General features: G+C 35.5%; 1 protein-coding gene across 2 annotated transcripts; it reads right to left on the bottom strand.

The window, feature by feature from the left end:
* Positions 1–6,625: 6,625 nt before the first annotated feature.
* On the bottom strand, positions 6,626–23,461 carry LOC110723393 (F-box/LRR-repeat protein At5g63520-like). 2 transcript variants are annotated; one of them, XM_021902742.1, is made up of 10 exons: positions 22,955–23,461; positions 22,732–22,839; positions 22,540–22,632; positions 14,860–14,994; positions 14,679–14,771; positions 14,524–14,563; positions 12,055–12,213; positions 10,726–10,877; positions 10,362–10,480; positions 6,626–7,242 (listed from the first exon to the last, which is right to left on the bottom strand). In XM_021902742.1, exons 1-10 carry the CDS (start codon positions 23,162–23,164, stop codon positions 6,855–6,857), a joined length of 1,497 nt encoding a protein of 498 aa, XP_021758434.1. In that variant the 5' UTR covers positions 23,165–23,461; the 3' UTR covers positions 6,626–6,854. The 2 variants fall into 2 exon arrangements, with proteins under 2 accessions (XP_021758434.1, XP_021758433.1); XM_021902741.1 differs by having other exon boundaries at positions 10,726–10,907; positions 22,955–23,459.
* Between the last annotated feature and the right edge of the window lie 1,477 nt (positions 23,462–24,938).

The raw sequence follows: 24,938 nt of genomic DNA, 5'->3' as shown, positions 1-24,938 counted from the left end.
TCATGAAGGAGGACTGAAAGTAGAAAAGGAACATTCCAAGTAATATTCTCTAGTATAAAGATGTTAGCAGTGACATCAATATTAGGAATTTGATCTGGGTCTAAATTTAAAAGAGCAATAATATTAGTATCAGCACACCACATATTGATCCAAAAAAGAATAGAAGAATTGTTTCCAATTTTCCATTGAAGGCCCCTAACCAAAAGAGGCCGAATTTGGAGAATTTTTTCCAAATCCAAGAATTTGTAGGATGAGAATGATAGTTCAAAAAGTGAGAATGACGAAGGTACGCATTTTTCCATTATAGAACTTATCCATAAATTAGAAGGATCAACAATGATTTTTCACCCTAATTTAGCTAAAAAAGTTGAATTAATAACATTAGACTTACGCAAACCTAGGCCACCTTAACTCTTGGGTTGAAAATAGTATCCCAAGCAACCATGGGGAGATCTTTATTTGTAGGAGACTGTTTAGGAAAGAAATCTCGGTTAATTTTATTTAAATAAGAGGTAATATAAATAGGAAGACGAGTTGTAGTCATTGCATAAGAGGGAATAGCCTTTAAATGGCTCTGAATTAGAACAATCTTCCCTGCTTTAATAACTAAATTGGAAGACCAGGATTTCATTTTTTGATCTTCTTTCAGGATAAGATGTTGAAAGTATCCTTATTGAACGTGAGGAATTAAAGAAAACCCCTAAATATCGGCCAAGAAAAGACTTAGGAGTCATATTTTAAAAACTAGCCAAATTAGATTTATGACTATTCGAAACATATTTAGAGAAAACAATAGAAGATTTATGGAAGTTAATAAGTTGATCAGAGAGTGAAGCAAACTCAACTAAATTATGACGGAGAGTGTTGCATGCCGTTGTCGTAGCTTTACAGAATAAAAGTCTGTCATCCATAAATAAAAGACAAGAGATAAGCGGAGGTGATGGCGCAAATTTTAACTCCAATGCCTAGAGATTTGATTTGGCTAAGTGTAGGGAATATTTCAAGCATTACCCCAAACTTGAACCCCATTGTGACCATACACTAAAGTACGGTGGCGTCCAAAGGGAAGGAAGCAAGAGCAAAAGAGTCGCCAACAAGTTTTAGGAACTTATAAACCGTTCACAGGGTGAAGGTTACACCCCTTAACGATCAAGGAGATCGTTAACTCCAATAGGTCTGGAACCATGACTGGAAGTTCGGGGATGAAGGTACAAATCCAACCTAAAAAAGATTGAACCTACCCTAATAATAGGCCTCTAGCTACTTTATTCTGATCGTATTCATGTGCGCTTTCTGACTAACTTGCAATCATTAGGTTAACCCTAAACCTGTTTAATCTATGTTGGTTGAATATTAATGCACAAATAAATCTATTATTAGCGATCACTTGAATTATAATCAAATTAACCTTAACAAGATTATTAATTATCTTATTAAGAATGATTACAAGTACAAATTCCCTTTAAACATGCATAAAAGGCGTGATCAAGCAATAACAACAATATATATCAAGCAACATAATAATCATCATCATAATAATAATAATCATGATCATAATCATGTTAAAGCATAATAATAGCAAGATCCTACACATGATACTAACAAGATTAATAACAAACCCTAGCATGTCACTAAACAATAAAAATCAAAGCTTTAGTCCTAACATGATACTAACATGATATTAAGAAAGAGAATAGAAAGCATCGCAGGAATCATAATTGCCATATTTGATATTAAAACCTTTACCCTAAACACCATATTAGGAAGATCAAACACCCTAACATGACACTAGAAATCAAAACAACCTAGACATGATTTCCATATCATAATAACAATGCAAACAATTAAAGCACTTACTTGGATGTCTCGTACCTCTTTCTAATAACAAAATACACGCGTTAGTAATTTCAAGGAAAATAATAAACAAACAATTAAATTAAATAATTGAAAGAGAGATTTGGGACCAAACCCTCAGAAATTAAAACCTTTCACGTCTTTGGCGAAGAAAACTACGAACTTAATTGGCTAGTTGTGTATAGATCTTGTGAATGCGGAATTTTGCATGAGAAAAGCTAGTTTAGAATAAGAGAGAGAGAGAAGAGTAATCAAGAAATTATTGATGAGAGTTGGTGATAATTAGATGAGAAGAATTGATGATTGAAAACGGAGGTTTTAGGAGACTATTTATAGAGAAAATCAGTCGGATACGATAAGAAACAAATCAGAGTTTCGAAAAGAATAAAATACAACTGCAACGCCAAACACGCGCCTGTCGCCAAACGACAGATCTGTCGCTAGACGCTAGGTCTGTCGCCAGGCGACAGACATGTTGTATGGCGCTGCAAATAGTTTTCCACGCGTTTTCTTATTTTGATAAAATTTAAGCGTACGCAAACTGTATTTTCCTTAAAAACACTTGTTTTATTCTAATTAAAACTCTTAAAAGTCAATTAAAGTCAATTTATCAATGCTAATCAAATTAGGATTCAAAAGAACCTTCTAGAAGACTATAATCAATCTTAATTGCAGTAGGAACGATAAATCATTAAGAGGTCATCCTCTAGATAATTGAGCCGCATATAACAATCAAACCGGGCCCAGTTTAGTAATTTGGCCATAACTTCCTCATTATTCATCGGAATTGGGCTTATAATATATCGTTGAAAAGCTCTTTTTGAACCTGACCAAAATACACCATTATTGGACCCTTGCCATGGAACAAACCAAAATGAATTGGCTGTTTTCTTAAAATAGTTTTTCAAAAACAGAGAGAAAAAAAAGAAATAAAAACTAACCGCAACACTAGACTTTCCACACTTTCACTTTATTCGATTATGATTCGACGTGAAAGGTATTCATCACTGGGCTTGGTTTTGGGGAGACATAAATGGGTGTCTACACTAAGGAAGAGAAATTTTTTAGCCAAGACCTCTATACAAATAACAAACACACATGATAAAAGAGGATCACTCTTCCTTAAATCTCTTTTGGATGGGTTTAATTTAATTAGTAATTGCTTTATAAATCGTACAACATAGACTAATAGGTCTATACTAACTTGCCTTAGTTAGGTAATCAATTTTGGGAATCAATGTAATAATAGTACGATCAAGCTCTTTTAAGAGAATGCATTACAGAAAAGGCCTTTTATTACTTTACAGACATCCGAACTTAATATTGTCCAATAATAATGTTGAAAGAATTTTGGACCATAGCCAATTGGAACTCGAGGCTTTATAGGGAGACATATCAAAGAAAGCGCCCTAATTTCATCATTTGTAAAAGCATAAGTTCCATATTATCAGCGGAGGAATTGACAGGATCAATCCAAGGTAGTCAATTCAAGGTAGAGAGATAACTGGATCAATCCAAGGTAGAGAGATAACTCTTTCGAAGGGATTATCAGATTTGAATCTTTTAGAAAATTCAGAATAAAATACTCAGATTAGTTATTTTAGAGGGGCTATCAACCTATTGTTTATCATCAATTTGAAGTCAAAAAAATTGCTTTTTACTAAACGAAATTTCATCGACTCGTGAAAAAACGAGAGCTCCAATCACCTTTAATTAAACCCAAAGTTCTGGCAATTTGCCACAGAATTTTTGGCCAAATAAAAGAAATTTTTCTCTTTAACGAATAAGATGTTATTGGATATGGAGGTTATCAAGGTCTAATAGTAGTTGATATTCAACCGATAACAATTTAGTCTAATTTAGACTTATCTTAGTTTGAAAATACCGCAAATTCTATGCTACTCCTAGAGTACAGTGGTGCATGGAACTCCAAGTTTATAAAATTTATGTTATTTTATTATGAACTTCTTGTTATTTCAATTTATATATATGTTATTCTAAAATAAGTATATGTTATTTTATATTTCGATGTATTATAGATTTATAAAATTCATGTTATTTTGATGTGAACCTCTTATTATTTCAATTTATATATATGTTATTTTTTTTTAAATAATTACATGTTATTTTAATAAATGCAAAACACCAAAATAAAATAAATAAATAAATAAATAAATGCATGTTTTTTTTTTATACATGATGTTAAAGTAAATAAGTGAATAACATATTATTTTAGCGAAATAACACAAGGTTTTAAGCAAAATAACATAAGACTTAAGCAAAATAACTCAAGTAAACTGGGTATGGAGTAGTGGAGTATCCTGATCCAGGAGTATATAATACTAATTGGTAGATAACTTAGGAGTGAGATTATTATGAGCTGTACCCAGTTAATTTCCCAGATAACAAAATTTGTTTATCTAGGGGTATAATCATCTTTTTAAGTATCAGTGGAACGGTACATGCGTCTTTTCATGTATTAGTTGAGGAGTACAAGTATAATTTCCTCGCCAAACAGTAAATGCAAGTTGCAAACAGTAATTGGACAACTCATCAAAAATACTGAATAAATGGCCACGCTTTTTCAATATATTTACAAAAATGCCATCAGATTAACAAAAATTCGTTTATTTGACAAATAAACTTGTATTTGCCCGATTATTATCAGTGACTAAAATTATAGAAGCACGCAGAAACTGAAAAATGTTCATATAAAACATTAGCACACGGATAAAGAGTTGACATTAGGGAACTAACAAAGTAACGATCAAGATCTTCATATATAACATGCAATTTTGTAAGTCCATAACATGCAATTTTATTATCAGCAAGTAAGAACTTGTCATTGAAATCTCCAACAAGACACCAAGGAAGAAGTGCATTAGAAACAAGATTAAAGATATCAGACCAAAACATACATTTTTGAGATGATTAAGCACGTGCATAGATAACAAAAAGCATAAAGACATTATCTTGAGCCAAGTCATGAATAATTAAAGATGCAATGCCATGTTGTAAATGTATAATATTACCTCTGTTTCATATTATTTGCAATAATTAGACATTTTTCCTCTCTACTTTATGTCAAATCGTTGCGAATAATATGAAACGGAGTTAGTAGTTACATTTAACTTAGATGTATTCCAAAGTTTCCAACAAATCCACATCCCCCCACAACGGCCTTGAGGGTTGATAATATGGACAGATCATAGCCAAGAGTTTTACTCAATCTATGACTGTTATAGAGAAATCATGGTTTCAATATCAATAAAAATATCTGGGTTACATTTCTTTTTAATAAAAATCATCTCACTAATAGGCTGAGAACACTTTGCACCCCGAAAATTCCAGCTAACAGTCTTCATTAAAACAGAAAAGAGATAGAACAACATAATACCAAGTTATAGGGGATATCCAAAAACCAGGTCTTAGAAAGACCAACTGCATAAGGAAATAATCCAAGCCACATAAACGTAGGAAGACTGACTTCGAAAGTAGGGAACAACTGTTAAAGAAAACAGAAGAGCATAAGAAGAGAAAGAAATCAAATTGAAGGGGAAATAATACTCGTAACAAAAACAAAAATATGAAGTAGAACCAAGACTATGATAAAGAATGAAACAAAAAACACATTACAAAGAGTAATGCAGTAACAATATGATCTGGGACAGTAGCAAAAACATAAAACCAAGTTCTTAAAAAGACAATTGTCATGCAATTCAAAAAAAAAAAAAAAAAAAAAAAAAAAAAAAAAAAAAAAAAAAAAGACAATTGTCATAATTTCGATTAGAAGCATAAGGCAAAAAAGCATAAATTCCGGTGAAAAAATAGAGGAAAATTGTAGAAAATGGAAGAAATGGCAAGACCAACAAAAGAGCAAAAGAAAAGAAAAGGCAAAAGTAAGATCGGGGGAAAATTAGCAACTTACAATTTTAAAAAGCCCAAGTAAGAAAAGCACCTAAAAATGACAGAATTCCAAACAAATACCAAGAGAAGCTGATTAACAAATTCATAATTTAACTCACTTAAATCAAAAGAGTGAGAATAATGCAAGTTTCAAATTGAAACTAAGGTCAGATATATAAGTAAAATAGAAGGAACTACAAAATTAAAATAGACAAACCACAGGTTGGATGTATAAATACCATTAGTATGACAAATTTCCAAAGCGGAGGTGAATAGCATATAACTAGTAAGAAGGACAAGGCATTTAATGGAATCAAAAGTTATCAAATATAGAAAAGACAGGAGTAAGTGAAACAAACAAAGATCAAGAAAACAACCCAATATCATGAACAATAGAAGAAAAGCAAAATCATATAACTCATACAAGTTGTCGTACCCCAAGTTCTAGAGAGGAACAAATGTCAAGAGGAATTCAGCAATACTACTACAAATAAATAAATTAAAACCAGCATGAAATAGAAACACCAAAAAAAATAAAAAATAAAAAATGAAAAAAAGCGGTTCATGTTTGGGTTTTGGGTTAATAGAAAAAATTTGTAGAGAAAACAATCAGGGATAACAGGATAGAAAAAAGGAGGTAAAACCTCAATAAAAACTGAAAGATAGATAGATGGGTTACTTTCAAAATAGGTACTGACCAATAACCTAAAGTCCAAATAAAAGGCCTAACTGTACAGCTACAACACCCTCGTGCACTCTAATATATATCTTTTATCTTAATTTGAGGATTAAATCAATTAGTAACCTAAACAGTTCAAGCATCATTAACCAGTTCTCTTCCTAGAAGAAGAGCAGAAAACCATACTGCTAATAAACAACTAGTGCGCTGCCGCTACTTGTTAAAATAGAAAAATATATTTCAAGTTCTACCAGCAAATAACTCAGACAAAGAACAATCACCAGCATGAATTTAAGGCAGTCATACTTATTCTATCGGGTACAAACGAAAAACACAAAGCTTTCTCAATACTTGTCATTTGCTTTGCATACAAGACCCTCTTTAAGCAAGCACGGAGAGGTTCTCCGCTAGCATTCTATGGCCTAGGAGTAGGCGGAATGTAAGACAGAAGTAGGTAGATAGAACTATAGGCATGCAAGAGACTTTCTGAAGCTTCTTCTTGCCCTAAATTGGGGAAACCACGTCCAATTTCAGTACCACAAAAAATTCCTGCCAGCGGAATATTAGGAAAATTATCCAAGATTGGGGAGCTATCAACATTTGGCTTCTCAAAGAAAAAATCACCACGGCCACAGCAAGAAAATACTAAACCTCCGATGATATCCTTGTCCTTTAGCTTGCCAAAGTTTTCAGATACAGTGGCACATGAATCCAATGCATACTCTTTATCAGGAATGTAATAACGAAATTTATCACCAGTCTTAATATCCAAACCTCCAACATACAGGTAATGATCATCTCCCCTGCAAAATCAAATTTGGCAAAAGTCAACAACAGCATAGAATGCAGAAATAGCATATAGATGTTCAGGATACTCAATAACTAAATAGTGACATCAAGTGGGCATGTTAAGCTCAAAAAAGAAAACGAGGACGTTACACAAACGAATGCTGGAAGTCCTTTGATCCTCAGCTGTTTTATAAAAATGAATTGGATAAACAAATTATAAAAGTTGCAGTTTCAGACACAACATATACAGTACGGAGTAAATTATTATGGTTAAAGTGAAATACATATTTATAATTGGTAATAATCAGAATTTAGGCAAGACAATAACATAATGAGAGCTCAAACAACAAAGTTGAACTCAATCCATAGTGATCTGCAGACATTGGAAACAGAACTTTGAGCAATCATAATACAAAAACCGATTATGACTGTAAACCTAGGACTAGGTGAAAAGGTCTAATATACTATAGTGTTATGCTTCATGCTGCTGGCAAACCAGAATGAGTAGGTTGAACATTCTAATAGGGAGCATAGTGATCATTATTTTGTTTCACATTCATTCTCATTTTGTCTTAGAATGACGTCCAGTAGTGCTAGGGCCCACGGGTACACGCCTTAGAACAGCCAACCACCGATCATGGGCCAAACACATGAGAGCTCGATTGTGTGGGAGATACATTAACTTAAAAAATTGAATCAGAAAAACTAATGTCTGATGGTGATGATGATGTTGAATCGGAGGAGCAAAAAATGATAAGGGGATGTGAGAAGGAGCTCTAGGGTTGGGGTGGGTGTTTTGGGGGTGGATAGGGGTGGCCGGGTGGGTGTTTCGAGGTTTGGTGTTTTGGGTGGTGGCTAGGGTTTTCCTTCGTGGGTAAGGGGATTTCAGGGCTAGGGGTGGGGTTATTGGGCTTGGGGTTGGTTTTCAAGGTAGTTAAGGGATTTTCCGGCATCGGTAGAGGTTTTTCAGGGTTGGGGTTGGGATTTTGAGGTGGTTATAAGGGTGTTTTTTGGTGGTTGGGTGGGATTTTGTCGTTTCGGGGTTAGCGGTGGTGGAGTTGAGTGTTTAGGGTCCAGAACGGCAGCGGGTGGGGTTGAGGTTACATTTAAGACGACAGTGGGTGGGTTTGTGGTGGTTATGGTGATGGGTAGCCATGGGAAGGGTGTAGGGAGGTGGGTGGAGAGATTAAAAAAATCAATTTAAAACTATTTAACATGCTAATCAAAAGGATTGTTAAAAGAAGATGTGTAAAAGGTGGAATTGTTTTGGGAAGATGGAGCAAAATTGGGATTATTTATTTGTATTTTTCCTTTACAATTTTACTCAAATATAATTAAAGATACTCATGGTTCAATATGTGCATTGACAAGTGTAAAAATCTCGACGTCCTAATTAACAGAGAACAGAGGAATAATTATTTAATTATAATAAACTTTCAAGGAAAAATAACAATAAATCATCGAATAGAAAACAACAAATCTATACACGTTTCTAAAAGTTTTAAGCACCTTTTATTTTTGGTGTATTTTATTAAATTCTTCACTTTCACTCTATTTCATTTTTGGCATATCCTTTTGACACTTTTAACCCTCTCACACCATAATTTAAACACTTTTCAACTCACTAACACCCACACTCTTTATAAATCTCTCTTACTTAATTCATTTTTTTTTCTTACACTTATTCACCCCATCACCACTTTCCCTTCAATTGCCTTAATTTGTGTGCAAATAGTAAATGTTAATAATATTTTTCTTTTACTTCAAATAAGTTTTCATTCAGCACCAAGAAACTAGAATTAATTTGAGAAGTGGAAAAATTAAGAGAATGTCATGGGAAGAACCTTAATCATTTGTCTAATTATGATGATTTAAAAACCCCAAATTGATTATCAATTCTCATAATAGGGTATGGTTCTTACTAGATCTTAATTTTATGTACTACTTTTGTTCCCTGAAAGTACTTTATGATTACTATTTGCACACAAATTAATGCAATTGATGAGAGATTGTTGATGTGATGAGTGGGTGGTCTGGGTGTAATGAATAGGTGAATGAAGTAGGAAAGAGATTGTGAAAATTTGGGTGGGTGTAAGAAAAAGGTGGAAAATGTAAAAAGATTGTGGAAAGCCGAGTGGTGTAAGCAATAGTTGGAAAAAGTATGACAGAGTGAATGGGAAGGTGTTTGCCAAAATATTAAAGTAAAATAAGTGTAAAGAACTAAAGAGCACACTAAAATGGAAGGTGCAAAGAACTTAACGGAGGAAGTGTATATACACTAACCCAATGTAAGAATGAAACCTACTATAATACTAAAAGCCAAAACTAAGGGTTATCATTTTCTATCAATCCAGCAACATAAACCAACTAAACATTTGCTAGATGTAGAGTACAATAAGCTGCTAACTGGTGAAGAAAAGAGAGAAACTGACGCAGAAATACAGAATACGAGAGAAGCCAACTCTTTTTCCATTTTTAAAACTTATCCAGCAAATAACTGGAAACTGCAAAACAAATATTTGGTTCCAAACTAAATTAAAGAGAAAATAAAAAAGAGAGGGTGAGAAACCCCAAATTATGTAGACAAGCCCTTACTCCTCACTGATTCAAACTTCAAAGATTTAACCAAGCCCAAAGTCCAATCTATCAGTATATAAGTATATAATTTCATGACAAAATACAGCAAAAACTGCAAATTTTAAAATCTAATAAGCATTGATAGATACTCCAATATGTTTTAAAACCTAAATCAAGTTTAGAAATATGAAATTCTCTGGAGGATGATCTGGTCTTTCATCAAATGTGTTGATAGCTCAGGGTGGTAGTTTTATGTTATTGCAACAAAACTTTTGCAGTTATCCCATTTATTGTACATCTTGCTCTAAGCATGGTTACATTCTTTATTGATTAACTAAAGAAGCAGCATATATAGTCCAAAAGATGTAAGCATGGAAGACCATCTGTACTACAGTATCTAACAGAGTAGAATACCACTCGTGTTCAGTATATATATAACAAGCATTCAAACACAGTTGTTAGTGATTACACTAACAAAGTAGCATATACATATGCATGGGGCAGCAACATGTTCTTTAAACTTATATTTGTAATAAATAATAGTCAGATGTCTTACTCTTGAACAGGATGATAGGCCACAGTCTTCACATATCTAGCCTGCTCTGAGCCAATGGAATATTTTCTTCTTTTTCTTATCCCAATGTGCAGATCAAAATCCGGGAATAGATTGCCCATCTGAATAATCCAGAAAGAATTTTTCTTCACATGCAAATATATAAACATACAAGCAAAAAGGAATAGCCATATACAACATAAAAAATGTACTCATAGTTGTTAGCTGCAAATCTTGCAATTATTAATATATAACTAGCATTGAAAAATTCACATAATTTTCACATTTGAATACAAGTTGAGGTTGATATCCAAATACTTGAGCCACTAATAAATTAAAACACTTCATTGCAAAGACACAAGCATACCTCCATTTCATAAGCATTTAACAATCCTTCACCATCAAGAATCTCATTTTCTCCCTCTCGTTTGGCAGTCAACCATGTGGTAAAGTCAGGGGTACTCCTTTTAGCAGAAACCACTTGATATGTTGGGCCCACGGCAGTAACTCCAGCTCCTACTGCATAATGAAATTCAATTTTCCCTTGAACTGCATATTAAGAAGGGGCCAAAGTCATAGTTCACTACTTAACTGCAAAAGAAAGCATTCAAGATAAAGTTTAAACTCTATCATATATGAAAAGTATTCAATGACATGTGTGGGGTAGTAACTTTGAGAACTGAAGCCAAATAAGAAATGTGCAACAAGTTTAAACTCTAAAAAACCACATGCATAATATCCTATAGAAATACAACAAAGAGAAGGTTCGGCGCAATGCAAAAAGCCTATGATTCATAGCAAGAATTATTTATGGTTTTACATGAGCATGGGTACAATCTGGAAGTTAATTCTCTGCATAAAATTTTTTACTTCAATAACAATAGTAAACTTTGTACACATATGTGCAGATGATGAGTACTAAAGGTCACACATGGATGGCCATGACAATTATATTGTCCTCACTCCTCAGAGAGAAGACATACGACTCGTCAACTCCACCATGCTGAAGCTTATGAACACAAGAGTACTACACTACTGAAGGCTTAATCCCTATGATAGGGTTGGCAACATGAACCAAGATTTTATCTCCTATATACTTAATATGCGTATCACAAATTTGCAGATGACAATTGGAATTCACTCTAATAAATCAAAGTTACCAAGGAATCCAAGGCATTGTTTCAAATCTGAGATCTGGTCACAATCGCAATAATAATTGCAGAATCACTTGTAATATGGGTGGTTTGCAGCTGTTTCAGCCTTTAATTCGGTCGTGGTAATCTCAAGATCATTTACTATGCGGTAGCGATGTAGTGATGTGGCTATGTTTAATACCACGGTCCAAGGTACTAAATAAAATAAGGCAGTTCATCCAGCATGGCCTCAAACCAAAATGAATTCATAACAAGAATGCTTCCAAAATTCTCAAATATAAAATTGGTGCACTTTACAAGAAAATCCTGAATAGTGAATGTGAACACAAGGTAGGTAACAACAAACAATATCATCTAATGCAGCAACATCCCTCGCACATACAGAATCCCCACTCTATCAATAATACAATTACCAAAATTTTTGTATCAGTTCATACAACATAAACCCTAACCCAAATGAACATATCATATATGCTACCAAAGAAACTAAAATTATAGCAGGGAAATTTCTGTATGCAAAAAGAGAAGGCAATATGTTATACCACCAAATGTAGTTCTCTCCATTGCAAAAACAAGAGCAACAGCATCATAAGATGATTCCTGTCCTCGATGTGTTGAAATGATTTCTGTATCAATGCTTGAATGCCTGAAACTGCAGATTTCATTTCCAGCAATGACAGTTTTTTTAGACAACGCGTAATCTGCAGGACACAAAAGTCAGCGGTCAAAAAAAAAGTATGAAATTGATCATGGGAAAGCTAAAATCAGAAATACACAGTTTAAACACAAAAAGAAAAACAATACACTAAAATAGCCACTTTACCCTGGACCTAAGCCAAGCCGCTTGAAGGGCTAAATGAATAATATCAAGGTCAAACATAGAGTGCATTGTAAATCATGATGAAAAAATAAACTTGATTTCAAATTTTCAACAAGCAGAAGGAATGAATATTAGAAGCAGTCATAATGAAACAGCCAACTACACTTGGCCAAAACCTAATGAAAGCCTGAAGCCAAAGGGATCTAGGGTGCTCAACTCAACCAACAAAGAAGGACCAAATAATATTGTAGGTTCCAACAATTGCCCAAGTGTATCAATAATCTAATTGATATATTAGGTTCCAAAAGGGATATGGATAGACTAGCCCATGGAATAATAGATGGACTAATGAAGAGCAGTTCAATACGATTTGGCCTATAATTCTTTAGCAGAAGTCATTATAAATCAGCAATGATAATCAATCCAGCATAACAAGAATTTAGCTATTATGGATTTATGATCATGATATGATGAAGCAAGGAATATCTGCCGAGCCAGCATTTTGCAATTTAAAACCATTTTAGAAAAGTAAAAGCCAAGGGAATACATACAATATGTACCAAATGACTATTTTCCGAAAGTAATAGCAAAATGTATGCCTAAACAAATCAATAGCTAGCTCTACTAAAACATAGCTAGAAGCATCTCCCTATTCTTTACCACACATGTACCACTTGCTTCACCTCAGTACAGGTGCATTTGAAATTTTGAATATCAGGTACTCTGTACTCACCAGATGGCCAGAAAATTGGTCCCCGTTGTCAAGAACATTTATCAGCTGCAATTCTCCTTCTCCCAACCCTCTAGCCCCCTTCCATTATCCAAGGCTTCAGATTGATCTCCATGCTCAAGATTTTTTTTTTTTTTTTTTTTTTGTTTTTTTTTGCCAAAGGCCAAACAGCTCTGATATCGATCTCCTAAACATCTTCACTAACCTGCCTATACCTCTCAGTGGTACTGTGGTTACTTGCTTTAAAATTTGTGGGCTATGTTTATTGTCTTTTTTTAGACATACATTTATACTGATTTTATATAATAATTTCATTAACATTTCTAAACCAGCTATTCAGGGAAGTTGATGCTTGAGATATATGATGGTCGTGATAATGGGAAATAATTGAGAGCTTATTATCATTAAGAAAAAAAAATCTAATACAAAGTTGCCAACTCAACTGTTTAGAAACAAATTGCAGCTTGTCAGAAAGAGAAACTATTACAACATTGTTTTCCCAAAAGAGTTTAACATGCAATGGTTGGGCATAATCTTTACCTTCAGGACGTACAACTACAAAATCTAGCTCAATGGAATAAAGGAACAAAATCAATGTGCCATTATTGGAGGTTTTCATGTACTATTCAAAAAATTCATTCTAATTGAGCTCTTATGCATTTGCAGCGACACAATTTGGGTAAATATGCATCTCAAAGAAGGATTGATCAAAAACCTCGCCACAACATACACATGGGTATATTATTAGAAATTATTAAGGAAACATGGAAAGAGTGGTATCACAATTATTGATGATACATGGAATGATCCATAATAGAGGCTGCTGATTGATTTCAAGACAGTTTAGGAGTTCAGGATATTAGCAAATAGTCTGTAGATCATTGCCTCCTTTCTAAAAAAATAAAATAATAAGCGGTTAATATTATGTTCTGGACCATAACAGGAGACATGTAACTAAACATCTATGAAGACCATGAGTAGCTAATACTCTAAAGTCTAAACCATGCCTTGATAATATTTGTCCAGCAAATATGAAGTCAAATTTATACATATGATGAGCGGCATAAATTCACAGACCTTATTGGTGATACAGACTAATACAATGCAAAGCAAAAACTTTATCCTCTCTAACAAATAAAAATGGACTGCAACTAGGAGGGAACTTCAGAGCGTACACATAATTGCTTCAAGCATTGGCATTTAGACTTTAAATAGCATAGCCAGCCAAATTCTTCCTCTTACTCAACTTAAATTTCACTTGAACTTTCATTCACACCTATAAGAGAAAATTACTGTCTCTAAAGTTGGTAACAAACTTTGTTTATCAATCTTGAATTTTTCGGTTTTTATTTTCCCTCCTAAAATAAGCATGCATTTCAGTCATAGCACTAATTTTGATGTTCTCTTCATCTCTTAGGAGGAATTTGCAAGTGATAATATAAAATAGAGAATGAAACTCACCCAACTTTTCGAGAACAGGTTTCATATGAGCTTGTGAATCCTATATCACCATAATAAAAAAAAAAATAAAAAAAAACAAAATTAAAGCATTCAACCAAAAGATATTTCAAAGAGGAAATTATAGCTTTTAAGCAAGAAACAAATAAAGAACTCACTCCAAACATTATGATTGCCTCAGGGGATGTGAGACCTGATACAGAAGCTGAAAACCTCCTCAGGTCCATCACAAACTTGTCAATACTACCTCCCTATCAATACAAAAATTGTTCACTTTTAATGTTCAAGTTCTGCTAATTTAATGGTGATGAAATGGGGACTATGTTACAAAGCATATACCTGTTTTGCTTTAGGAAGTGAGATGATACCAACTTTAAGGCTAGGCAAATATCCAATTGTTAATGAAATACCCCCATTGTGCAGAGGACAATGATCATCATGATCAGCATCATCATCAAAATTTGGGAACATCACCTGTCCAGTTCTTAAGTCAATAATAAGCTACGCAAATAAATAAGCTATCATGAAATGCAACGTACTACGTGCTCAAGTTAGGAATTAAGATAAGAAATAGAAAAAGAATGGAAGAAGATAGTGGCAGATTGATTGATAGTAGCCAAAGGCTTTCAAGGTTACAAACTAATGGCTTTAGACCATCACTCTTTAATATACCAATACAAATTTCTGAATACCTTCTCACTCCTCACTTCTTGCTATTTAACTTAATCTATTACAAGTGATGTGGCATGAGCTTTAATTGATTCATTAACTAATCTTGTCTTCTTCCATAAGCTACCAAAATAACCAGTGCAAAGCAAAAGTGCCCTGCAGCTTTGGTGCCGTTTCTAGTTGCTACTGTAGTAGTTTGTTGTTGCCCCCCCCCCTCTGCTGCTGTCCCCTCGTGCAGTAGGTGCACACAATGGGTCGCTTGGGTTGTTTCATTGCATTACTCCCCCCCCCCCCAAACTACCACCTTGTCCTCAAGGTGGAAGTCGGGAATCGCTTAATGATTGACTTCGCCTCCTCCCACGTGGCTTCAAACTCTGGTAACCCTTTCCATTTCACCAAGACCTCTTGAACAACCTCCTTGCCCTATCCACCACCAACTCCAATACGGAAGTGATCTGGAATGGTGCTAAGCTCGGTACATCCCCTATTACTCTTTTTAATTGCGAAACATGGAACACTGGATGAACGCGACAATTCTCCGACAACCCCAAATTATATGCAACCTTACCCATGCACTGAATAACCTTGAAAGGTCCATAGTATCGCGCTGCAAGCTTCTCAAAAGGTCTCTTGACCACAAAACGTTGCCTGTACAGCTGCAGCTTAAGGAACACAAATCACAAATGTGAAAATCCTCATCTCACCTCTATGCATCTGTGCTTCTTTTCATGACCTGTTGGGCACACATCAGGTTTAATTTCAGCTCATCCCACACGACCCCACCTTTATTATCTTAGGATAATACCTTCCATAGAGAACACAAAATGGAGACATTTGTGTGGAAGAGTAAACTGCAGTATCATACGAAAACTCGGCCCATGGCAACCACTTAGCCCACATCTTAGGTTGTTCCCCAACAAAACAACAAAGATATGTCTCGAGCCCCTTGTTGACTACTTTGGTCTGACCGTCAGTTTGGGGATGGTATGAGGTGCTTTTTTCAATTCTACCCCATGCAAGCGAAAAAGTTCTTTCCATAATGCACAAAAAAATGTCAAAGCCAAAAACAGGTGTCATACCCCGATAAAATGAGCATATTTCGACAGCCTATCCACCACTACCAAAATCGTATCAACTCCCTTCGATCATGGCAACCCATCCACAAAACCTATTGTTATATCTTCCCACATTGCCTCCGAAATCAACAATGGTTATAGAAACCCCGCCGAAGAGAGTGTTTGTTTTTTAGACAAACGAGGCAAGCTCGCACATAATCAATCATGTCGCGCCTCATCCCTTGCCAAAACCATTCCCTTGCGATCCTCAAATAAGTCTTCGTTTCACCTGCGTGTCTGCCATCCATCCGGCGAATCATGGTAAGCCTTAAAGAGTGTCGATTTTAGGCTAGAATTCTTCGGCAACACCACTCGCCCCTTGTAAAGTAGTCGGATTCCTTCCATCATATACCACTTACTCTCTTTCCCATCTAATATGTCATGCTTCAGTATACTCAACACCGCATCCTCTCTCTCTCTCTCTCTCTCAATTAACACCTTGTGTGGTTACCAAAGCCGCTAGCTCTAACTCATCCTCCCCCCTTCACGAGAGGTCGTCCGCGACCCAATCTAAGGACCCAGGTTTGTATTAAAGGTCAGAATCGAACCCGACTAATTTCTGAACCCATTTTTGATAATCCATTCCAACCTCTCGTTGTTAGGTAATGTGTCGTAAGCTCTGTTGGTCACTTCGAACCACGAATCTCCTCCCTCAAAGGCAATGCTTCCATTTTTGGATCGTCATACACATCGATCGCCTGACCCCAAGACGTTGCTAAAGAAAGCCATTAGTCTTTGTTCTTCCATCAAAACCATGTCGTGAATTCGAGGCATCGGTCCTAAAAAGCCTCTAAGTTCTCTCAAAGTTTTTGGAGTGGGCCAAGTAATCATGGACCACACCTTCTCTTGGTCCACAACAACCCCATTCTTCGAAATTACATGGCCTAACTAAGCCACTTCACCTTTGCCAAATCCAAAAAAATTTCAATTGGCAAACAGTTGATGCTCTTTTAGTGTTGCTAAGACAATTTGCAAATGTTTCACATGCTCATCTTGACTAACACTACATAATAATATCATAAAAAAATACAAGAACTTCCGAAGATAGGGTCGGAATTAATGTTACCAGTGCGTTGGTAAGCCCAAATTGCGTCACTAAAGTCGTAATGACCCTCATGATTGCAAAATGTCGTCTTGTGTGTATCCTCGAGTTTCACTAGAATTTTATGATAGGCGGCTTTGAGGTCGAGTTTTGAGAATACTTGAGCACCATCCAATTCATCTAATAGCTCATCAATGACCGATATTGGATACTTATCGGGGACGGTTTCTTGTTAAAAGCCCATTAGTCAACACAAAAAGCCATAACATGTCCTTCTTGACAAGAAGAACCGGGCTAGAAAACAGGCTAGTGGAGGGCCGAATTATACCCGCCTCAAGCATTTCACGAATGAGCTTCTCAATCTCATCCTTTTGAAATCACGGGTACCTATATGGTCGAAAGCTAACCGGGATTGCTCCTTTCTTTGAGAGATATAGCATGTCTATGGCCCCTAGTTGGAGGTAGCCCCTTAGGACTCTCAAACACCTCCGGAAATTCCATGAGGGCTCCTTTTAAAAACTCAAGATCTTCTCCTTCTTGCTCACTCACAATCTCCTCCATCGATTTAGCTCCACAAGTATTCCTCCCTTCTCCTTATGCAATGTTTTAATCATGGCCTTCAAGGTTATCCCGATGAGGGACAAAGAGGGGTCTCCCTTTAGGCTCAGAGTACCCTCCACTTGAGTTTTCAACTTTGTAAGCACCGCCCCAAGCTTCTCTAACCATTGTACTCCAAAAATGAGGTCAGATTTCCCTAAGTGAAGGGGTAAAAATCATCTACCACCTTTACCTTATCACCAGACTTGAGCTTCACTCCTAAACATTGCCCTTGTCCCTTCACTACCTCTCCATTGCCTATCGAAACACCAAACACTCCATTACCTACTATTGGTATTCCTAACTTCTCCATTACGAACAAGGATATAAAATAGTGAGTGGCCCTTAAGTCAATCATCACTACTACTCTCTCACCCTCACTTGTTCCCAATAGTTTCTTTGTTTTAGGATTTGTGATCCCCACTTATGAGTTAATCGATATTTCGATAGGCTTCTCTTCCTCTTCCTCATACGCCCTTTCTAAGGCCGCGAATTCGCCTTCACCGCCTTCCACAAACTCTTCCTTTACTAAAAGCACACTTAGCTCCTTCGCCTTACACACATGATAAAATCCCCATCTTCCATCATTGAAGCATAGCCCTCTTGTCTTCCTTTCTCTCAGTCTCCTAACTTCTCCACTAAAACGTGAAGAGTTTAGTGTGGATTTAGCCTTTGAGGCCTTGTTTGAATTAGCTTAGCCCATTGAACTTTGGGTTGGCTTGCTAAGCTAGCTAATAGAGTGAAAAGTGGCAGATTGGGCTGCCCACTTCCCTTCCTAATAAGGTGCATGTTGGACTCCGATTAAAATATGAATACGGACTCGATTTAGAGAAAGCCCTACCCGACTTCTTTGACCTATGGATCCGATTTCGTTCTTCCACTTGGGTTGCTAAGTCCATAGCTTGCTCGAGGGTAAACAGGTTAAGCATCCGGATCTCAACCCATATGTCCTCCTTCAATTCATTTAAAAACTGCCCTTTCATCAAACTTTCAAGCATGTCAAGAGAGGCGACGCCTTTTCAAAGATCTCCCTTTTGCGCTAGCGTTCATCGGTCAGAACTGGGTCAAAGCCCTATCCTTCATATCTTCCCCGCACGCAACGACCTTCTCTGGTTCTCCCATTTATGCCACCTGAACGCCTCATTCTTCATCGAAACCACACCAGCTTGAAGTAGTTTGTGCTACGTGAGGTTGTAGAACTTAAAATATTGTCAGAAAATATGGGCATCTCAAGCTTTAGTATTTCCAAAATCCCCAACCTCAATGGTTCACCGCTCTCCCAGCCTCTTGGTGGTTCTCTCTCTATGTCATTTCTAGGCTGGCAATCCCTAACCTGACCCGATAACCCAACCCGAAACCGACCTGGATTATAGAGGGAAACCCGAACCCGACCCGACCCGAACGCAAACAACCCGAATTCAACCCGATTTTACAAAAATTTCATATTTCGTAATAACATTAGGTTTTACACTATTAATTGTTTCTAAGCATAACCCGAAATCTGACTCGCACCCGACCTGCTAATCCGAATTGCCACCCCTAGTCATTTCCCAAGACCAAAATGTCTCATGGGACCGCCACTGGCGCCGAATGAAGATGAAATATTTCTACTTATCTCTCACTGATGTCAACACGTCAACACTCCCTAAATCTCTTCGAATAATTTATCCTGATTTCTTTTCACCAAGGGTGCTTGTTGGTTGTGGCCATCCTGGAAACGGTTGAGCCTCCCCTCAAGTTGTCGCGCCTAGGCTTCATGCTACTTTGTGAACTGCTCCGACAAATGACTTCTGGAGTGCTTCCACACTCTCGGTGATAGTCTAAAACATGTTCAAGATTCGAAACCACGTTCTTTGATTCTTGTTCACCCTTTTATGAAACAAACTCTTAAGGATTACTCCGTATGTTACATGGACTCGAGAACGAGTGTCGGACACGGACACATGTCCAAGTATCTAATTCGGTGAGTTGCAAAATTTTCGGGCACGGGGACTTTGTCCGATATTTGGACACAGGTACGGGGACACGTCGATACGTCATTTAAATTTAAATAAATAAATAATATATCATAGAAGCTTTACATTTTCAATAAGTCTACCCTTACTTTCTTCATTTTATTTGCTCGGTAAATTCTCCCAATAAATGGCTTCTCTTTTTAGACAAATCCTTCATGCTTGATTAGCAAAACTAAAGACAATTTTGGTGATCAAAGAAACCTTACAAAGATTTTACAAAGAACATAGAAGCATTGAAATTTGAAATATTCTAATCTTGGAACCACATAGACGACATAGGAATGATGTACAACCACTTCTTGCGAAGATTCTTTGTTTTCTCTCTCTCACTTTTTTCTTTCAAATAACTTATTAGGAAATTTACGGCATTAAGCCTTCCATTAATGGTTTTAAGCACTATTGACCCCTTACCACAATAAGTGGAACCCATCGATATGGCAAAGTATAAGGGCATATTACTCAAACCCTTAGGTACAAAAGCTAATTTTTTAATTGTTCCCTCCAGCTTTTTCTATTGTAAACATGGGATCATGGTTATGAAAATGTATTTTGCATCAAGTCATCCAAGGAGGAAGATTATGTGTCATTTTCAAAAGACATAAAGGGATTTTGGCAACAATGAGAAGTTGATAGTAGTTGGGAAGATATGTTTTCAATAGATATTGAATTCCTCTAACTCAGATTTCCTTTTGGAAAAGTTGCACATGCTTGTTTAATCTTTAAACACAACGATGGAAAGTTTACACTATTCACACACACTCCTTTAACCATCTTGATTTATACGTTAGAAAAACAAAGCCATGTGGTTTTCTTGTTGGATTCATCTCGATACGTACAATCACAATATTAAATTTTTAATGATTTTTACTAAAGTAAGATAAGGGATATTAATGGTATAAAATGTGCATTGGCAAATGTGAAATCTCCAATGTAGTTAACAGAACAAAGAATGCAATAATAAATAAAATTAAATTTTAAAATAATTGAGTACTTTGTAACAACAAAATTGGTGAGTTGAATGTCAAAGCTCGTTGATACTTATGGATATTTCATTTCATTGGTGGATAATTCACCACACGATGGCTTAAGATAAGGCGTGAAACCCTCTAATACACCATAGGCTTTTCATAAGGTTATGAAAGATGCTCGTTGCTTGCCATTAATTGCCTTCATTTGGGTGAACTCCTTTGTTACAAGAAAAGTTTGGGAAAGAAGAATAAAAAGGCCATGATTTTATTGTATGAAAACATGTAAGAACAGGGTGAAATCTCGTACTATTGTTTCTTTTAATTACAATTAAATGTGCGGAGGTTGGGCTAGGGTAAAGGTGGTAACAAACATTGTTAATCTTGCACTTGTAAGAAGTTAAAAAACTACAATGCTCCCGTGTACTTTTGGTTTTGTTTGGGTTGTTCATCCCAAGTCTCACATGGAAGACATAAGGAAGGGATGATTTCCTTATAACTTGAGCACACTCAATTAGTATGAGAAGGCTTTGTGGGAAGGTGCCCAAAAATAAATTTGTGCTTGGTCAAAGCAGACAATATCATTATAATGTGGAGTAGAGTGCGTGTGCGACCCGATAGGGTGGAAAACTCGGGTAGTCGGGCCTAACAAGTGGTATTAGGTTCAGCGGGACAAACACGGGCGTTATGTGTGTGGGACGCTTCCTTAAATGTATGACCTTGCAATTGTGTTGCCTAACGTCGAAAGTCCTTCTAATTTTGTGGCTTAGGCGGCGTGTCTCGTGGTGAAAGCGGCGATGCAAGATAGTTATAAGTGGTCCTTGGTCTAAGGGGAGGCTAAGAGTTTATGTCGTCCTTGGTTTGAGGAGAGGTTTGTTGGGGTTGTTCATCCCAACACCCACATGGAAGAAATAAGGAAGGGATGACTTCCTTATAAGTGGAAGCACACTCAATTAGTATGAGGCCTTTTGGGATGGAGCTAAAAACAAATATGTGTGGCTAGGCCCAAAGCAAACAATATCATACTAATTTGGAGTGGAGTATGTGTGCGGCCCGACAAGATAGCCCAACAGGTTTGTCGTTATTCCAACTTATCTTGCATAAGTATGAACAAAAATATTTGAAGAGATTTTAATCATCTCGGACGTCTAAAGTCTACTCGGAGTCAGAATGACATTGATTTTAGTGATCTCTATGTGAAATTTTAAAAAGGCATAATAAGATTATTTGTAGGATATGAATAAGAAGCATAAGAGGATAGGATAAGGATAGGAAATTATGGGTAAGATAAGGATAAGATAAAATGTTATCCTTTATTTGTACTCCCTGTGTCCCCAATTGTTTGCACCAAACCATAAATCGACTTTATTAAGGCTTTGGGCAAAAAAATAGTGTACATGGGTTGACACAAATATCAATGAGGAGATAGATAGAGAGAGTGCAAGTGGGAAAACATGCCAAAAGTAGTATGGGGCAATCTTTTAGGGACAGAGGGAGTATAAGATAGGGATAATAGTAGGATAAATCTATGTTCAAGTGTTTACCCATCACAAACAATATCATACAAATATACAATGAATTCCAGCACAACATTCTCAAGGAAAAAACAATCTCACCTCTTTTAAACAGTCAGTTTCCGCATCCCTTCCAATGATCCCATTGACATCACATGTAACAATCGGGATTTTAGTACCCAATTTCTCAGTAATCTACAAATACATTACAATTCAAAAGTTAGTTTCATAACCCCATTACAATTTTCAGTATAAAAAAAAATAACAATTGAAAGAGATAGAAGATAAAATTACAAGTTTATGAGCATCATCGAGATCAAATTTATGACAAATCGAGAGAATTGCAAAATCAGGTCGAATTGGCTCAGAAAGAACCTTTTCAGTCACCTCATTCACAGCTTCCTGCAACCAAATCAAAAAAATGAATTCAATTCAATTAATTCAGTCAAAGAAATGAATTCAATTCAATTCGACATTAATGGAATCAGGGATAGATGAGAGAGGAGAGAGAATTTACCCTAAGGCTGGTATTCAAAGAGAATACAGATAATAATTTGGGACGAACTAGAATACGACTACAAATGTCGTTCCAATCGCGGCTAACGCATGCGGCTGATGCGAAATTTTTGGCCGGGAGTTTGGAGAGAATTTTCTGCAGAAGGAAATCGTCGAGCTCTGATATCTCAGCACCCTCGATGGGGCATGGGATTTTTGGTGGGTTGTCCATGGAATTGAATTATTTGTTTGCCGGGAGAACAAGGCAATAAAATGAAATGTGTGTTCCTAAAAATTAAAAAAAAAAAAAAAAAAAATTAAAAAATATTAACATTTCAATTAGTTCGTCATTGAATTAGCGATTTTGCCTTAAAAATCACTTATGTACTTCAAATAGCGATTTTATCTAAATAGTAACTTAAATCATTTTAGTGCAAAATTATACTTTTGTTCCCGTAATAATCAGACCTCAACGTGGCGATTTTTCCTCCTTTTTACCGAAAAAGATACACTTTTCGTCATTACAGGTATATTTACATTTAGAGGACCCATAATTATGTGTGAAAGTTAGATTTACTATTTGATTCTGGCTTATACCAAAACAAAAACCAAATCGTATTCAAATCAAACCAAATTGTATTACTATTCAGTCCAAACCAAACTACGTTGTTTTTTATTTGGTTTTCACAAAATGAAATGAAGTTTTATAAGAAGCTCAATCTCCATCTCCAAATTTTATTAAAAAAGAAAATATATATATATACATATATATATATATATATATAATCAACATAGAGCTAATAATTATGAAAAATAATTCACAAAACTAACAACAAAAGAAAATCCAAGAACAGAATTTCACCAAACACAATTAATAGCAAAGACCAAATATTCAATCAACTGGAAACCCTAAAATTGTAAACTGCGATTAAATCAAACAAAAGTTTCAATCCCAATTACATTTACGAAAAGCAAAAGAAAATGAAAAAAAAATCCAAATATACATCAATTAGAAGTCTAATTTGAGAAAGGAATCAAACAATTTAAGAATTACAAGTAATAAATCACAATTCAAAAGTTTGTTCCGAAAATCAATCGGGTTTTACCCATTTTTTTGTAAAAGTTACACTTTTTGTGATTAGGGGTGATTACATTTGAAGTACCCATGGTTAAAAGTGAAAGTTCAATTTACGATTTGATTTCGATTTATAACCCAAACGGAAACCAAATCGTATAACTTTGTTTTGGGATTTTAAAAACCAAATCAAACCATATTACTATTCAGTTCAACCAAACCGCACCATTTTGAATTTAATTTTCCAAAAAATAAATAAATAAATAATAAAAACAACTCGGAATTTTCTAAGAAACCCAATCTCCATTCCCATGTATAAAAAATTGTTATTAAAATTAACACATAGTCAACGGTTAGGAAGAAAAGAATCACAAAACTAACAACAAAAGAAAACCAAGAACACAATTTCATAAAACATAATTAATAGCAAAGACCAAAGATTCATTTAACTGGAAACCCTAAAATTGTTACTTGCGAATAAGTCAAATAAAAAGTTTCAATCCCCAATTTCACACTCACAGAAATCAAAAGAAAATGAAAAAAAAATACAAATATACATCAAATCAGAAGTCTAATCTAAGAAATGAATCAAAAAAATTAAAGAATTACCAGTAATGAATCACAATTCACAAGTTTGTTCCCCAGACCAATCGAGAAAGCACGGAGATAAAGAACGGGAGAGAGAAAGTATGAGAGAGAAAGTGAGAAACAGTGGAAGACGGGAGATTAATAATAGGGTTTTTTTGCCAAATATATATATATATATATGAAGGGGAATTGGGCTGTAGATAGACTTGGTTATTGGACAGGGATAATAAGGCCAAACTTATAGGGCCCATTATGAATGGACATGACCCTTATTGGGTAGAGTTAATAGGCAACATATTCAAATACCAGTCTTGATTAACATGCAATATTGTGATTAAAAAAT

The sequence above is a fragment of the Chenopodium quinoa genome, unplaced genomic scaffold, assembly GCF_001683475.1.
Source record: "Chenopodium quinoa cultivar QQ74 unplaced genomic scaffold, ASM168347v1, whole genome shotgun sequence".
Taxonomy (NCBI): domain Eukaryota; kingdom Viridiplantae; phylum Streptophyta; class Magnoliopsida; order Caryophyllales; family Amaranthaceae; genus Chenopodium; species Chenopodium quinoa.
The sequence above is the reverse complement of the archived record's forward strand: the minus strand, read 5'-3'. Positions and strand labels throughout refer to the sequence as shown.

What these genes read in the sequence shown, in the direction of transcription:
- LOC110723393 (XM_021902741.1), bottom strand. Translation starts at nt 23,164, where the DNA reads ATGGACAACCCACCAAAAATCCCATGCCCCATCGAGGGTGCTGAGATA. An exon ending in CTTTGAATACCAGCCTTAGG is followed by an intron (nt 22,840 to 22,954) that starts GTAAATTCTCTC and finishes ATTTGGTTGCAG; the next exon opens with GAAGCTGTGAATGAGGTGAC. An exon ending in AGGCAATCATAATGTTTGGA is followed by an intron (nt 14,564 to 14,678) that starts GTGAGTTCTTTA and finishes ATGGTGATATAG; the next exon opens with GATTCACAAGCTCATATGAA.